This window comes from Macaca fascicularis, chromosome 20 (assembly GCF_037993035.2).
Source record: "Macaca fascicularis isolate 582-1 chromosome 20, T2T-MFA8v1.1".
Lineage (NCBI taxonomy): Eukaryota > Metazoa > Chordata > Mammalia > Primates > Cercopithecidae > Macaca > Macaca fascicularis.
The window spans coordinates 2806653-2818996 of NC_088394.1; the positions used below are offsets into that span (position 1 = coordinate 2806653).

A 12344-nucleotide genomic window follows, 5' to 3' on the forward strand; every position below is an offset into this window, starting at 1 on the left:
TCCAGGGAGCCCCCTGCCCGAGTCTCAGCAGCTGGAAACTGGGTCTCGTTCCTGAGCCCCTGCCCTGCATCCATCTGCTCCCAGCCCTGCTCCCTCTCCCCCACCGGACCCCATGGGACCCCCTGCTGTGTGGCACATCCTGGGCACAGGACCATCTCTCTATTCGGCAGACTCAGCCTCCCACCTTCATCTTCCCTGTGAAGCCATCTGGCTTCACACAACACTCCCACGGGCCACCCTTTGCCCAATTCAACTTGCGACCTCTAACAATCACAGGTCAAGCCCTGTAGCCTATGGCACCCTGCCTGGGTCCCCAATGTCCCTTTCAAGGGCGGGTAGCTCTGTAATGGGGGATGGGACTGGGCAGAGGCTGCGCTTTAAGGTCACTGAAGTTCAGGAGCTGGTGGTGTCCAGGCTGGGAAGCTGGGAGCCGGCGATGGCTAGCATGAGGGGCCAGGGTCCTCAGCCAGCTGCCTCGGGCTGCTTCCCCAGTGGACTTCCAGGAGCCGGCTGCAGCTGGCTCTCCCCACTTCCTCCCTCCCAGGTTCACGCACACCCCCTTCTCCTCCCTGAGTACTGAGCAAAGACTGTCACGTCCCCAGCCGGCCTCCCAGGCAGCCCTGCTCCAGACACGCGAGCATGGGTGTGCACGCACACACACTTGTGTGTGATTCCCAGGCGCCCTGCCCCCTCAGGGACAGACATCAGCCAGATCCCATCTGCAAACAGTCCAAAGCTTTATTCAACAGGCGTGGCTTCCTGAAGCGTAAAGCCACTTCACAGACTGTGGCGACAGCAGCACCGAGGCGGGAGCTGCTCGGCCATCAGAGACCCTGGGCAGCCGGGCACAGGGCTTGGTTGAGGCAGGCCTGGCAGCGAGGGCGCACAGGCAGACAGGTCTGCTGGCCGAAGCCCACCAGGAGTCCGTTGATCTCGTGCCACAGCTCCCTGTGGGGGTGGGGGCTGGGTCAGTGCAGAGGGAGGGAGGGCAGGGTGAGATTTTCTCTGCCAGGAAGCCCCCCACATACTCATACCTGGGCAGCCACTCCTCCAGGGCGGCGCGGGTCTCCTCTGGGGACTTGGTTGCCTTCTTGGTCCACCTCAGCCGGTTGGCGATTCTGTGCACGTGCGTGTCCACTGCTGCGGAGAGGCAAGTGGGGTGAATGGGCACACTCCACCCGCCCAGCCCGTGCACTCCCTGCCCAGAGGCGAGTCTGCCACCACCCCCGTGGCCCTCCAGTTGGAGACTGGAACCACAGAGCCCTGGCTGCAAGCCTACATCTGACCATCTTGGCTGCCCCTGAGGTGCTGGGGCAGGGGCTGAGCCCTCTGTTGGGGTGCAGGCCTCCCTCCCATCACCTGAGCCAGCCTGGCCGGGGAGGGAGGGCTGTGCTCTGGGCTGACCCATTCCCACCAACCCTGGTGCCAGATGGGTGTGTGGGTGGTGGGGTCTCTGCTCCGTGCAGGGCTTGGGGGTGGATGACTCGGCTCTGCTTCGAGCTCTATTTCCCACAATAACAGCGACAGCTCACTTGGACAAACACTTGCTGGGGGCCAGACCCTACCGGAGAGACTGGCCAGTTCAGTAAGTCCTCACAAGGTCCTACAGATGCCCGAGGACCTTGTGAGGCCTGGCAGGATCCCGACTCCGAAGCACCTCTCAGCCCTCAGCCTCCCGGCCCAGGAGGGCTCATCCAGGCTTCCCTGTCTATCTCCTGTGGCCTGAGGCCCCTCCTGGCATAAGCACTGGCTCTGGGCACCAGGCTGGGTGGCAACAGCTCTGCCCAGCAGGCCGGCATGAGGTCACTGCCTGCAGACCCAGCACCTGCCCCTGCAGCGATCAGGTACACAGCGGGACCCTGGCCCGGCCGGCCGCAGCTGCTGTCCACCTGGGATCTGGCTCCTGCTCCCCTCAGCTGGTCACCCCAGGTGCCTGCTCATCGGGCTCCCTTCTCCCGCCCGGTGGCCCCTGCCAGCTGTGGCCCCAGCCCCAGCCCTGCCTGCTCCTTCAGTGTTTGCCAAAGAGAAAGCCAAGTCCTGCACCAGCTCCTTTGCTGCCGCCTGGAAAAAGGTGTCTGAGGGTGTAGGGAGACCACAAGACCTGAGAGGCCACATCCTTGGGGCTCTGAGCCTCAGTTTCCTCCTCTGTAACACGGAAGTGGCCATGCTTCTTAGAATACCCAAAGCTGTGTCAGGACACGTCACAATGTATGGGCCTCCTGCCCACCTGGACAGTGAATGAGGAGGACTGCTTCACCCACTTTGTGGCCAGAGCTTAGAGAAGCCAGGTGCCTGGCCCAGAGTCACTCAGCCGGGAGGTGCAGAGCTGGGACTGCAGCCAGCAATCTATGGCTGTGGCTTTTTTTTTTTTCAGAGGGAGTCTTGCTCTGTCGCCCAGGCTGGATAAAGACAGTGGCGCGATCTTGGCTCACTGCGACTTTTGTCTCTGGGTTTCAAGCAGTTCTCCTGCCTCAGCCTCCCGAGGAGCTGGAATTACAGGCTCTTGCCACCAAGCCCGGCTGATCTTTTTTTTCTTTTTTGAGACCGAGTCTCGCTCTGTCGCCCAGGCTGGAGTGCAGTGGCGTCATCTTGGTTCACTGCAAGCTCCGCCTCCTGGGTTCACGCCATTCTCCTGCCTCAGCCTCCCAAGTAGCTGGGACTACAGGTGCCCACCACCGAGCCCGGCTAATTTATTGTATTTTTAGTAAAGACGGGGTTTCACCATGGTCTCAATCTCCTGACCTCATGATCTGCCCGCCTCAGCCTTCCAAAGTGCTGGGATTACAGGCGTGAGCCACCGCGCCTGGCCACGCCCGGCTAATTTTTGTATTTTTGGTACAGACGAGGTTTCACCATGTTGGCCAGGCTGATCTCAAACTCTTGACCTCTGGTGATCCACCCACCTCAGCCTTCCAAAGTGCTGGGATTACAGGCTTCAGCCCTCGTACCCAGCCAGCTCGGACATTTTAATTGACAGTGTTTCTCTTTCTGGGAACCCCCAGGAGGCAGCCCTGGGGTCTCCTTGCAGGTGGTCAGGCCCACAGACACCTGGAGAGGGAGGCATTCCTGCATGCCTGTCTCTTGTGCCTGCTACTCCCAAAGCCCGTTCCCTGCCTGGCTGCGGGCAGGGACCTTCCCCCACAGCCCTGCCCAACCACGATGCAGCACCCCAGGGACACGGGCAGCTGAGGACAGCCGCCCAGATAAGCTCAAGTGTCCGTTGAGAGGCTGGCAGGTGGTGGCGCTGGGAGTCTCGGTGGGGAGGAGGCCCTGCCCCGGCGCACCTGGCCTGGCTCTGGCTCTGGCTCTCTGGGGCTGCCGCAGCCCTTCAGCCTCACCGGGTGGCCCCCTGCTCAGAACCGAGGCCCTCAGCCCCTGATGGCCCTCTTGCCCACCAGAAAGTGCTGGAAGGCCCCCCCAGCATAGGCCCTGCAAGAGTCCCACAGGGGCCTGGGATGGGGGCACAGAGGGCAGGGCCAAGCCCTGGTTTCTGGACTGGCTGGGCCCGGCTGCGTGTGGCCTTAGGAGCCCCAAATCCTCTGGGCAAAGCCGAGGATGAGGCAACCCCACCCCAAACCCAAGGGTCTGTCTTTACCCAACTGCCAAGAAGCCTCTGGTGCCAGGAAGAGACACCAGGACCTGGGAAAAGGATTTAAGGGGGGCCCTCCCCGCAGCGCCTCCCTCCCCACCCTCCCCCCATCCCCCCAGCACCTCCCTCCCCACCCCGCCTGCTGAGGGGACACTCTTCCCCCTCCCTCCTCAGCCCTCACCTCCCCGCTCTGCCCTCATCTCATTCCAGAACTTACTGCTCCTGGCCCTGTCTATCGAATCATGGTTTTGCAGATGCTGTTCCTTCTGCTGGGAACACACTTCCTCCTCTCGGCCTGGCTCACCCCACCTTGCCCTGCAGCTCTCAACTGAAGGATGACCTTGGGGGCCTTCCCAGGGGTCCTGGGCCCAGGCCAGGCCCCAGCAGTGCCCTGCACAACCATCAGTGTTTCCACCCCACGAGTGGGGAATTCCCTGCTCCACATCTCTCCTCAATACAGCACAGATGGAGTCTAGCTCCGGGGCCTCTCTCAGAGTCCCGCACAGAGCAGGCACCCAGCCCACGCGAGCTCCTGCCCCAGCGCCTGTCTCTGAGTGGGGCTGGCCTGGCTCAGCCCTGGGAGCACCTTTCTGACCCTATGGGCTGGGTGGAGTCACAGGTCAAAAGGATGTGGAGAATCCCAGAGCAGCCAGTGGGCCGGAGCCAGTCCTGTCCTCCTGGGGGTGTGCACCACTCACCAATGCCTGACACAGTGCCCCAGGCCACAGCCATAGCCAGGTGTGCCATCTTGGGCCCAACGCCCGGCAGCGCCACCAGCTCGGCCACGGAGGCTGGGATGTCCCCGCCATAGCGCTGCTGCAGGATGGTGCTGGTCTGCTTGATGTATTTCACCTTGCTCTGAAAGACAGGGCTGGGTTCAGCCTTGGAGGCAGGGGCATAGCCCGGCGGGGGAGGACGCAGCCCCCGGGAGACCCACAGGGGGCCAGAGCTAACCGCATCTGCTGAGGACATGTGCGAGCTCAGCCCCCGCCCTCCAGGAGGCAGGAACAAGTGGAGGCAGCAGGGAGGCCCAAGGCAGGCCTGACCCCCTCCTCCCACCCGTGTGGGCCAATGACACGTGTGTAGGGTCTGTCTTGGGTTCCCCGGCCCGTCATTCCCTGCCAGCACCCCGGCCAGTCCAAGCAGGCCAGCCGCTCCCAGAAGTGGGGCTTAGCTGCACCTGCGCCTTCAGGAAGGAGGGCTGGAGCTGGGGCTTCCCCACCAGCTGCTAGGCCTGCCGGGTGGTTCCCATCCTGTGCCTGAGTGGAGAGGGCTATTTAAAACCCATCTGAGAAACTGCAGCCCACACGGGTGCCAAGGGGAAGCGGCCCCACCCACTAAGCTGCTTTCAACAGATCCGCCCACCACCATCCAGTGCTCGGCGGGGTTGGGGAGCAGGCCTCCCCAGGGCTCCTGGAGGGTGAGGGGCTCTGGACAGGAGGGGTGACACCCCAGGGGAGGCTAGCAGTAAACAAAGGGAAAGGCGGGTGGGCAGGCAGTCTTGGTGGTGAGGAAGGGCGGGCAGGCGGTGAGGTAGGGAGGCAGAGGAAGGAAGGGAGGATGCGAACAGGAAGGCCAAGGAGCTGCTGGGACCGGGCGTCAGGCCCCAGGACCCCATGGCCTGGGATGGGGGCTCCAAGGGGACCCCCGAGCCTGAGATGGTTGACCCTCAGCTCCTGCACTGCCGCCACCCCTCTCAGCCTTCCGAGGTGTCTCTCAGGCCACCCGGCCCCAGTTACCACAGGCAGGGCTCACCCTCCAGAAACCGACGGGGTAGATGAGCTTGCCCAGCGTGGCATCATCTGTCTGCAGGATGCTGTCCACCGTCAGGCCCTGCGCCCGCAGTCGCTGCATGGCGCCCGCCGTCACCTGGTCTTTGGTCTGGCTGGAGAGCATCAGTGACAGCAGCACCTGGTACCTGCGCACCTGCTTGTGCCGTGACAGGGACCAGGGTGGTGTCGGGTCCTGGGTGATTCCCTGGGCCAGGCTCCCCTCACGCCCTCTACGTACCCTCGTTTGTTACCCTGGGCCACATATGGGGCATCGGCCTCCCCCTATGGGGTAGGGAGGTCTGGTTTGGGTGTGTTTGGTCACCTACAACACCACGACAAAAATAGTACTCGACTCACTGGAGCAATGTGAAGCTTAGATGAATTGTCTCAGCGCTTAGAACCGTATGTGGCCGGGTGCGGTAGCTTGCGCCCGTCATCCCAGCACTTCGGGAGGCCAAGGCAGGCGGATCACCTGAGGTCAGGAGTTTAAGACCAGCCTGACCAACATGGTGAAACCCTGTCTCTACTAAAAATACAAAAATTAGCTGGGTGTGGTAGCGGGCACTTGTAATCCCAGGTACTCGGGAGTCTGAGGCAGGAGAATCGCTTGAACCCAGGAGGCGGAGGTTGCGGTGAGCTGAGATTTCGCCACTGCACTCCAGCCTGGGCAACAAGAGCAAAACTTGGTCTCAAGAAAAACCCCAAAACAATCATATCTGGCCCATCACTACTGAACAGCCATTGGCCACTACTATTGATTGCTTTGTGAATGATCACACTACCCATTAAAAACAATTTTTTTTTTTGAGATGGAGTCTTACTCTTTCACCCAAGCAGGAGTGAAGTGGTGTGATCTTGGCTCACTGCAACTTCCAAGCCCTGGGTTCAAGCGATTCTCCTGCCTCAGCCTCCCAAGTAGCTGGGATTATAGGCGCCTGCCACCATACCCGGCTAATTTTTGTATTTTTAGTAGAGACGGGGTTTTGCCACATTGGCCAGGCTGGTCTCGAACTCCTGACCTCAGGTGATCCACCTGCCTCGGCCTCCTGAAGTGCTGGGATTCCAGGCATGAATCACTATGCCTGGTCCATACTACCCATTTTACAGACAAGCAAACTGAGGCTCAGAGAGGCCTGTATCCAAGTCACCTGATAGTAGAATAGGGATTAGAACTCAGCTTGGTCTAGGGTTCCAGGCCCTGGGACCGTGAAGCAAAAGGAACTCTTCCTCCCCGATATCACGCAAAGCCCAGGTCACGCCTGCACTGGGCAGAAGTTCTAGCACGAGGCCCTAAGCCACCGGCGTCCTGACCTGCTGAGTGGCTACAGTGATGCAGGCGACACTGCCCAGTGCTCTGGGGCACCGGGTGTACATCCTCCCAAGGTGCTGTCTGCAGGGGAAGGTGCCAGCCAAGAGCCACCGGGTAGAGAGAAAACAAGTATCTTGCTAAGAGCGGGGGTCACCTGGGCAGATGGGGCCCCTGCCTACCTTTGGGGGGGCACTGGAGTCATAGCAGTGCTCGACCCCCAGATGGTCCACAGGTGCGTCCTTTTCGCTTCTCATGGCACGGATGTTGACCAGCTGTTGCTGCCAGTCCTGGGGCTCCCAGACTGGCACTTTGAGGGGCTCAGCCTTCTCACCTTTCTCACTGTCCGAGCCCTCATAGGCCACACACAGTCTCTGTGCTTTCCGCCGACGCTTCACGGGGCTGTGGCTTTTCCTTGCTTCTGCAAAAAGCACCAGCCAGTCCCTCTGGTGGGGCCACAGGTGAAGGGAGGGTAGGGGTGCCGTCCCACCTGCTAGCTTACCCCTCCCTCGTTCATGCCACAACTGTCCATCATCTAACACACTCGGGGCGCTCTGCCCTCTGCAGTCTGGGATATGTGGGCCCTCCTTATGCCAGCGACCCTGACAAGGTCCACGTTAGCTCATGAGGACTCTAGCAACAGCCAATACCATAGTGCCCCCAATACATTCTCTATACTGTGCCAGAGATAATCTGTTAACACCCACATCGGGTTGTGTCACTCCCTTTTAAAAATTCCTGGCCGGCCGGGCGTGGTGGTCCAAGCTTGTAATCCCAGCACTTTGGGAGGCCGAGGTGGGTGGATCACTTGAGGTCAGGAGTTTGAGACCAGCCTGGCCAATATGGCGAAACCCCATCTCTACTAAAAATACAAAAGTTAGCCGGCTGCGGTGGCGGAGGCCTATAGTCTCAGCTACTTGGGAGGCTGAGGCAAGAGAACTGCTTGAGCCTGGGAGGCGGAGGTTGCGGTGAGCTGAGATCACGCCACTGCACTCCAGCCTGGGTGACAAAGTGAGGCTCTGTCTCAAAACAAACAAACGAATCCTCCTAATTGACTTCCGTTTGCTGTCATAATAAACTCCGAACTCTATCCTGGCATCAAAGCTCCTGCCACCCTGGCTGGCATCACCGCCTAACTGCTCCCAGCTGCACCAGTTCCTCCTGCCATCGTCTGGACTATCTCTGGGGTCCCTGGGTGCCTATCGGGATCCCCCTCTGGCCAATTCTGTGGAAGTCCCAGCGGAACTAGCGCAGGGGCCCTGTCGTGTCCCTCACTGCTCACTGCAGTGCTTGGTCCTCAGCAGGTCCTCAACGGCTGCAGGATAAATATGGCTGCCATGCCCTTTCCTGTTTTCCCTAAGAGGCACCCTCGAGCTGAGGGAGCAGGCTTCTGGCTGGGTGTGTTCTTGGCACCCAGCCTCTCTGACGGAAGCAAGTTCATTGCAGGAGGGCGGGGATGGGACCCACAGAGCCTGGAGTGGAGAGTCCTGGGCAGGCTGGTGGGAAGGGAAGCGTTTTCTTTTCCTTTTTTTTATTTTATTTTTTTTGAGACGGAGTCTGGCTCTGTCGCCCAGGCTGGAGTGCAGTGGCGCAATCTCGGCTCACTGCAACCTCCACCTCCCGGGTTCACGCCATCCTCCTGCCTCAGCCTCCCGTGTAGCTGGGACTACAGGCGCCCGCCACCACGTCCGCCTAATTTTTTCTAGTTTTTTTTTTTGTAGAGACGGGGTTTCACCATGTTAGCCAGGATGGTCTCGATTTCCTGACCTCGTGATCCGCCTGCCTCGGCCTCCCAAAGTGCTGGGATTACAGGCGTGAGCCACCGCGCCCGGCCGGGAAGCGTTTTCTTGCTCGGGGCGAAAGTGGGCAGCGGAGCAGAGCGTCCGAAACCCAGCCACTGCGGACCGCAACCTTTGGGGAAAGGGGGCAAGGTGGGAACGCAGGGCCGCACGTGGGAACCGTTCGCAGCCCTTGCAGCCCCTGCCCACGCAGCTGCAGGACGCGGCGGCCCGGGACTCCAGCCTGCAGCCCCTATCCCGCTTCCTCCCATGCTCCGGTCAGGGCGCGGCGCTACCTGCTGCAGCTTCTCCCCTCCCGGGAGGCGCGGGCTCCTCCCCACACCCCCGCGGTCCAGCCCTGGGTCCCAGGCTCCGGTTCCGCGTCAGCATCCTGGCGCTCAAGGCGTTCATGCCAGACTCCTGCGGACTACACATCCCGGCGGCCCACGCGGCCCCCGTCACGTGACGCAAGGATCGCCGGCCTTTCCGCTAGAGGGCTGCCCAGAACTACAACTCCCAGCAAGCTCCGTGGCGGCCCTCCGCGCGGCACCGCTGCCGGAAGTGCGGGTCGCGCTTCCGGCAGCGTCCAGGGGCCAGGGGGGTTCGCCTTTCTCCGCGTCGGGGCGTCCCGGCGCGCGGTGGCGCGGCGAGGGGTGAGTGGCCTGGGCCGCAGTGTGCCCCAGTCCCCACGGGGCAGCGGGGCAGCGGCTTAGAGAGGCGGACCCCGCAGTGTCTGGGTCCCGGGCCCTCACCCGCGCCCGCTGCAACCCGACTCCGGAGCTCCGAGCATCCCTTAGTTTTAAGTCATGGCGGGTGCGAGCGGGTCTCTGCTGCACTCGGCTCCGTGACAGCTGCTGCTACACATGGGGAGAGGAGAGACGGCAAACATCCGGGCTCCCAGGACTTCGCGGCGGCCATCCTAACCCGTGCACTGAGTCGGGCGGGGCGGGCGGCAGCGTCTGAGCAGAGAGCTCCCTAGACCAGGCCTGGTGTCTCCCTGGCTTTCCTAGGTGCCTGTTTACGACCTGTTCAGCTGGGCTGTAGTTGAGTTATCCCAGGGTTTGTGGGAGGAAAGGTTATGCCCACCAGAGGCCCAGGGTCCTGACGGCTGGAGGTCCGCAGTGGGGAAGGTGGGCAGAGCTGTTGCTCAGATGTCCCCGTGCCTGTTTCGTTTGCACAGAGGGGTGTTCTGGTGCGTCCTGGCCCACCATGGCCAAACCAACAAGCAAAGATTCAGGCTTGAAGGAGAAGTTTAGGATTCTGTTTGGACTGGGAACACCGAGGCCAAATCCCAGGTCTGCAGAGGGCAAACAGACGGAATTTATCATCACCGCCGAAATCCTGAGAGTGAGTGAGCTGCCTGTGTCTTTGCTGGGCTACAGGGAAGTGTAGGGAAGGTTGGGTTTTGTCTTGCACCAGGTTCTGTGGTGCACCTGCACCAGGTGCTGAGATGGGTTGCTGGCGACTGTCTGCACAGGAAAGCTGTCGCCAGTACTTGGAGGCTGACATGCCCTTCCTCAGGAGACTTGGAAGGTCAGGATCTTGGTGACCTGGTTCAGGCACACTTGAGTGATGATTCAGATATTGAGGAAAGAAAGCCCATTTTATCGATGAGGCCTGAGAGTCATCATCTCCACCGGTAAGGATATGGCCAGGTGTTAAATGATAACATGTGAGTTCCTGGCAGAAGTGAGTTCTGTATTTTATTTTTTTGAGACTGAGTCTCACTCTGTTGCCCAGGCTGGAGTGCAGTGGCATGATCTCTGTTCGCTGCAACCTCCGCCTCCAGGGTTCAAGCGATTCTCCTAACGCAGCCTCCTGAGTAGTTGGGACTACAGGCACCTGCCACCAGGCTTGGCTGTTTGTTTTTTTTTTTTTTTTTTTTGAGATGAATTCTTGCTCTGTTGCCCCGGCTGGAGTGTAATGGCACAATCTCTGCTCGCTGCTACTACTCCTCCCAGTTTCAAGTGATTCTCCTGCCTCAGCCTCCCGAGTAGCTGGGACTACAGACACATGCCATCACACCCATCTAATTTTTGTATTTTTAGTAGAGACGGAGTTTCACCATCTTGGCCAGGCTGGTCTCAAACTCCCGACCTCAGGTGATCTGCCCGCCTCGGCCTCCCAAAGTGTTGCGATTACAGGCCATTGCACCCGGGCTAGGTCCTTATGTTTTATGTGTGCTTGTGTCTTTGTCACGTATGTCAGGCATTGTGTTTTGCCCATGAGTAAATGCTGAATTTTTGCACTTTAAAGTTTTCTACTTAGAAACAACTAAAACTTTCATCAACTGATGAATAAAATATAGTCCATCTGGGCCGGGCGCAGTGGCTCATGCCTGTCATCCCAGCACTTTGGGAGGCTGAGGCGGGTGGATCAACTGAGGTCAGGAGTTTGAGACCAGCCTGGCCAACATGGTGAAACCCCATCTCTACTAAAAATACCAAAATTTAGCCTGACGTAGTGGCGGGCACCTGTAATTCCAGCTACTCAGGAGGCTGAGACAGGAGAATTGCTTGAACCTGGGAGTTGGAGGTTGCAGTGAGCTGTGATTGCGCCACTGTACTCCAACCTGGGGAAGAAGAGCGAAACTCCGTCTGAAAAAAATTTTTACAGTTTAAAATTGTATTTCATGTTATGTTTTATCTCAATACAACATTTGCAGTTTTGAAAAAAAATTTGCACATTCTCAGCTCCTCGGGATGGAGCAGTAAATCCCGTTGGTAAATCTTTTTTTTTTTTTTTTTGAGACCGAGTTTCGCTCTTGTCACCCAGGCTGGAGTGCAGTGGCGCGATCTCAGCTCACTGCAACCTCCGCCTCCCGGGTTCAAGGGATTCTCCTGCCTCAACCTCCTGAGTAGTTGCGGAGTCTCGCTCTGTCGCCCAGGGTGGAGTGCAGTGGCCAGATCTCAGCTCACTGCAAGCTCCGCCTCCCGGGTTTATGCCATTCTCCTGCCTCAGCCTCCCGAGTAGCTGGGACTACAGGCGCCCGCCACCTCGCCCGGCTAGTTTTTTGTATTTTTTAGTAGAGACGGGGTTTCACCACGTTAGCCAGGATGGTCTCGATCTCCTGACCTCGTGATCCGCCCGCCTCGGCCTCCCAAAGTGCTGGGATTACAGGCTTGAGCCACCGTGCCCGGCCAATTTTTTGTATTTTTACTAGAGACAGGATTTCATCGTGTTGGCCAGGCTGGTCTCAAACTCCTGACCTCAGGTGATCCACCCGCCTCGGCCTCTCAAACTTCAGGGATTACAGGCGTGAGGCAACGCGCCCGGTCAGGTGAATCTTGATTTCAGAAAGATCTGTTTTAATCACTAGTCTGGAAAATGCAATGGGAGCCTTTAGGTGGTTTGTGACTTGCAGTTTAGGAAACCGTGGCCTGACCGCTGGCCCCTGTTTCTTCTTTCATTTCTTTCCAGGAGCTGAGTGTGGAATGCGGCCTCAGCAATCGCATCCGGATGATAGGGCAGATTTGTGAAGTCGCAAAAACCAAGAAATTTGAAGAGGTAGGTTTGTCCAGTTGAACTGCTAGAGAGAGGCACATAGACTGTTCAGAGCCTGAGTTTGCTTTTTTTAGGAGTATGGTTGACAGCTAACTGCTGATGATCTGGTTTGCACTTTTATTTTTTTGAGATGGAGTCTTGCTCTTTCGCCCAGGCTGGTACAATCTCGGCTCACTGCAACCTCCGCCTCCCGGGTTCAAGCGATTCTCCTGCCTCAGCCTCCCAAGTAGCTGGGATTACAGGCATGCGCCACCACGCCCAGCTAAATTTTGTATTTTTAGTAGAGACGGGGTTTTACCATGTTGGCCAGGCTGGTCTCGAACTCCTGACCTCATGAACCATCTGCCTTGGCCTCCCAGAGTGCTGGGATTACAGGCGTGAGCCACTGCACCCGG

The 12344-nt window shown here is 59.1% G+C and overlaps 2 protein-coding genes across 40 annotated transcripts in view; one reads left to right on the plus strand and one right to left on the minus strand.

The window, feature by feature from the left end:
* Positions 1 to 720: 720 nt before the first annotated feature.
* On the minus strand, positions 721 to 8859 carry NTHL1 (nth like DNA glycosylase 1). 19 transcript variants are annotated; one of them, XM_074028579.1, is made up of 6 exons: positions 8742 to 8859; positions 7002 to 7088; positions 5345 to 5474; positions 4288 to 4447; positions 1035 to 1137; positions 721 to 948 (listed from the first exon to the last, which is right to left on the minus strand). In XM_074028579.1, exons 3-6 carry the CDS (start codon positions 5441 to 5443, stop codon positions 825 to 827), a joined length of 486 nt encoding a protein of 161 aa, XP_073884680.1. In that variant the 5' UTR covers positions 5444 to 5474; positions 7002 to 7088; positions 8742 to 8859; the 3' UTR covers positions 721 to 824. The 19 variants fall into 19 exon arrangements, with proteins under 19 accessions (XP_073884680.1, XP_073884678.1, XP_045237371.1 ...); XM_074028577.1 differs by having other exon boundaries at positions 1035 to 1140; XM_045381436.2 differs by having other exon boundaries at positions 1035 to 1140; positions 5345 to 5515.
* A 151-nt stretch (positions 8860 to 9010) lies between these two features.
* The window catches only part of TSC2 (TSC complex subunit 2), a 39911-nt gene continuing 36577 nt past the window's right edge, over positions 9011 to 12344 (plus strand). For 15 of the 21 annotated variants that reach the window (XM_074028549.1, XM_045381415.3, XM_045381419.3 and 12 more), the window contains exons 1-3: positions 9011 to 9098; positions 9626 to 9792; positions 11866 to 11952. Coding sequence is in view for 20 of the 21 variants with exons in the window: in XM_045381415.3 (XP_045237350.2) it covers positions 9655 to 9792; positions 11866 to 11952 (225 nt within the window). In the remaining variant the exon portion in view is untranslated. Of the gene's footprint in view, positions 9456 to 9625; positions 9793 to 11865; positions 11953 to 12344 lie in introns of all 21 variants that reach the window. The other 6 variants (XM_005590932.5, XM_074028540.1, XM_074028542.1 and 3 more) reach the window with 1 other exon arrangement.